This window comes from Trichechus manatus, unplaced genomic scaffold (assembly GCF_000243295.1).
Source record: "Trichechus manatus latirostris isolate Lorelei unplaced genomic scaffold, TriManLat1.0 scaffold00033, whole genome shotgun sequence".
Lineage (NCBI taxonomy): Eukaryota > Metazoa > Chordata > Mammalia > Sirenia > Trichechidae > Trichechus > Trichechus manatus.
In genome coordinates this window covers 15,400,341-15,403,485 of record NW_004443969.1, presented here as the reverse complement: position 1 = coordinate 15,403,485, position 3,145 = coordinate 15,400,341, and the positions used below count along the sequence as shown (strand labels likewise).

General features: G+C 33.1%; 1 protein-coding gene across 1 annotated transcript in view; it reads left to right on the top strand.

The window, feature by feature from the left end:
* Positions 1-3,145, top strand: part of LRP1B (LDL receptor related protein 1B) — a 1,771,065-nt gene that overhangs the window by 1,498,571 nt on the left and 269,349 nt on the right. Inside the window, exon 54 of the mRNA XM_004375116.1 lies at positions 2,514-2,636. Within this exon, the coding sequence (XP_004375173.1) occupies positions 2,514-2,636 (123 nt within the window). The remainder of the gene's footprint in view (positions 1-2,513; positions 2,637-3,145) is intronic.

The following is a 3,145-nucleotide window of genomic DNA, read 5'->3' as shown; positions in this document are numbered from 1 at the left end:
ATTTATTTATTTGGGAGAAGTGAGGGATGTGCACTGTGTCATCTTACTGCTTTGTGTCTCTTGTTTATGACCACTGGAATACAATTCTGTGGAGGTTGGCTACTTCAGTTTAACTTTATGCTTGGAGTTGTAGAAAAAGAAGTTTCTTATGTTAATCCAAACAAAAGCATAGTTATTAAATTTATGATTTCAACACCGTCGTCAATAGAATTGACCCTTGATGAGAAAAAAAAAAAAAATCAGTACTTTCCAGAATGTTCCCTGGGTTGCTTCTATACATAGGCATCTTTTATCTTGGAAATCTCTGGAAAGAAATAAAATCTGAACATTAATTATTTAGCTTTAGCCTCAACCTTATAAAAAACTATAAATCTAAGGCAATTTTGTTATTATTATCAAATTCTGAATTTTGAGAGTAGATCTTGGAACTGAGAATTTCAAACCTGGCAATTACCATCCGTTATAGATTGAATTATGTCTCCCCAAAATATGTGTTGTAAATCCAGGGACTCAGTGGTTAAGAGCTTGGCTGCTAACCAAAAGGTCGGAAGTTTGAATCCACCAGCCACTCCTTGGAAACCCTAAGGGCAGTTCTACTCTGTCCTATAGTGTCACTATGAGTCAGAATCGACTTGATGGCAAAGGGTTTGGTTTTTGGTTTTTATGCCTGTGGTTATAATCCCATTTAGGAATGGGTTGTCTTTATTATGTTAATAAGGCAGGATTAGTGTAGGGTATATCTTGAGTCAATCTCATTTGAGATATAAAAATACATAAAACAAATAAGCAGAGAGACACAATTATGGTGTTGACAAAGAATACTGTATATACCAATGACTGCCAGAAGATTGAACAAATCTATCCTGGAGGAAGTGCAGCCAGAATGCTCCTTAGAAGTGAGAATGGCAAGACTTTGTCTCACATACTTTGGACATGTTATCAGGAGGGACAAGTCCCTGGAGAAGGACATCATGTTTGGTAAAGTGGAGGGTGAGCAAAAAAGAGGGAGATCCTCAATGAGATGAATTGACAGAGTGGCTGCATCAATGGCCTCAAAGAGTAATGACTGTAAAGGTGGCTCAGGACAGGACAGTGTTTCCTTCTGTTGTACATAGGGTCACTATGAGTCGGAAGCATCTTGACAGCACCTAACAAGAGCCAGTACCCTGAATTTGGACTTCTAGCCTCCTAAACTGTGAGAAAATAAATTTCTGTTTGTTAAAGCCATTCACTTGTGGTATTTCTATTGTAACAGCACTAGATAAATAAGACACTAACCTTCACCCCCAAACAAAACCAAAAAACAATGACAGCAAAATCTGTCTCCCTGATGACTGTCAACTCTAAGACAAACAATTATAATAAATGACTCTGTAAAGCAATTTGAGAATTAACAATAACTTTATAGGGAATATTGAAGTAACCTAGTTCTACACAGATATAAAGACATGTTGAAGTTCTCTTGGGGCTTTACCAAATGTCTGTAACATCAATTAATTTTTAATCCACAAATATTTATATGTTAGTAAACTATTCAATCCTTAAAAATAACTTAAAACAGTTGAAATTTTGACTCAAGTTTTGTTAGTCTGTTGAGGTAGTAAATCCATGAGCTTTAACAATAGGTCAAAATTAAACTAATCCCTAAGCAATCATTTAAAACAATTTAGCAGCTGAGAAGATTCCCATATCCTGAAAGTATAATTCTCAAATCAAATCAGTCAAATGGCAGAACTGCCAAACCAAAGAATGTAACATCAAGAAACTCATGAGCTGAATCTGTGTTCTATTTTGTTAGCTGCTAAAAAATGCATAACCATGAGCCTGAAGGGAGGAATTTCCTCACATTTTCACCATGTGGAATTAAAAGATGTTGATTACCCAGTTCCTCCTAGGGCAAATACTCACTTAAGGTTATAACTTTTAAATTCTAATATGACACTGTATTGCCTAAGGGACCATTTGAAACATAAAAAAAAAAAAAGGAAGTTCATCTATGTTCTTGTTGGGACAAGAGCTTTGGGGAAAGTAAAATTTCTAAGCCTTCTTTCCTGACTTTCATCAGATGGCTATCCAGAGCCTATCTTTAATCTTCAGGGATTTTTTATCTTTTCAATTCAGATGTATGTTCTTCTGCTGTTTCTCCATAGGACAGAGTATAATGGCATCAAATTTATATTTAACATTAACCTAAATTGAGAGTCTTTCACTTGATCACTTTAAAGGCAGTTTGTTTTCACATTACTATTTAAATCACTATCTATAAATAGTCTACATTTTTTGTGGCCTACTTAGAAAATATTTTCATATAAATTACGCAACATCTTAAGTTCATGGTGTGGGGAAAATGTAAAAACATGATGCTTTTATAAAGAATTGGTCACAAATGCTCTTTATTGTGATCTATTACTATTGAGATTCAAAGGGAAATATGATTCATTTGAACCTCTAACATATTAAAGAGTAATTTCTATTAACTATTATTCAATATATTTTGTTTATTTATTTTTTAGGGATTAAACAATGTTATTGCTATAGACTTTGATTACAGAGAAGAATTCATCTATTGGATTGATTCTAGCCGGCCCAATGGCAGCCGCATAAATAGAATGTGTTTAAATGGAAGTGACATTAAGGTAACTAGATATTATAATGATGGAATTATTGAATATTTTGTTGTTATGGTTGACTTGAATAGAAAATGTTATTTGATGGTAATGATACAGCTCGTAGAATGTATTAGGTTGGCATGAATTTCACATTGCACAGTGTAAGTTAATAAATACTTTAAAATGAAATATGAGGGTTTTTATTTTTATATTTCATTATGAAGCTACTACTTGCATTGAGATAAAATCAGACTGAGTAAATATTGGATTGGAACCTCAATCACAACCCTGGCAAATATGACGGACGCTTTTGGCTTTGAATCATTACTGTCTGAAATTCAATTGTATTGATTTAACTAAAAGAAAAAGTTGAGTCTGATAATCTGTAACTGAAAAAAATTAAATGTTAGATTCTAGATTAAAATATAGCATTATTAAAATTAACCTACTTTAGGTGGAAATAATTGAATGCATGTGAATAAAATCATGACTGTTCTGATTAGATAGCATTGTAATTAAATATAGATTACAATTCC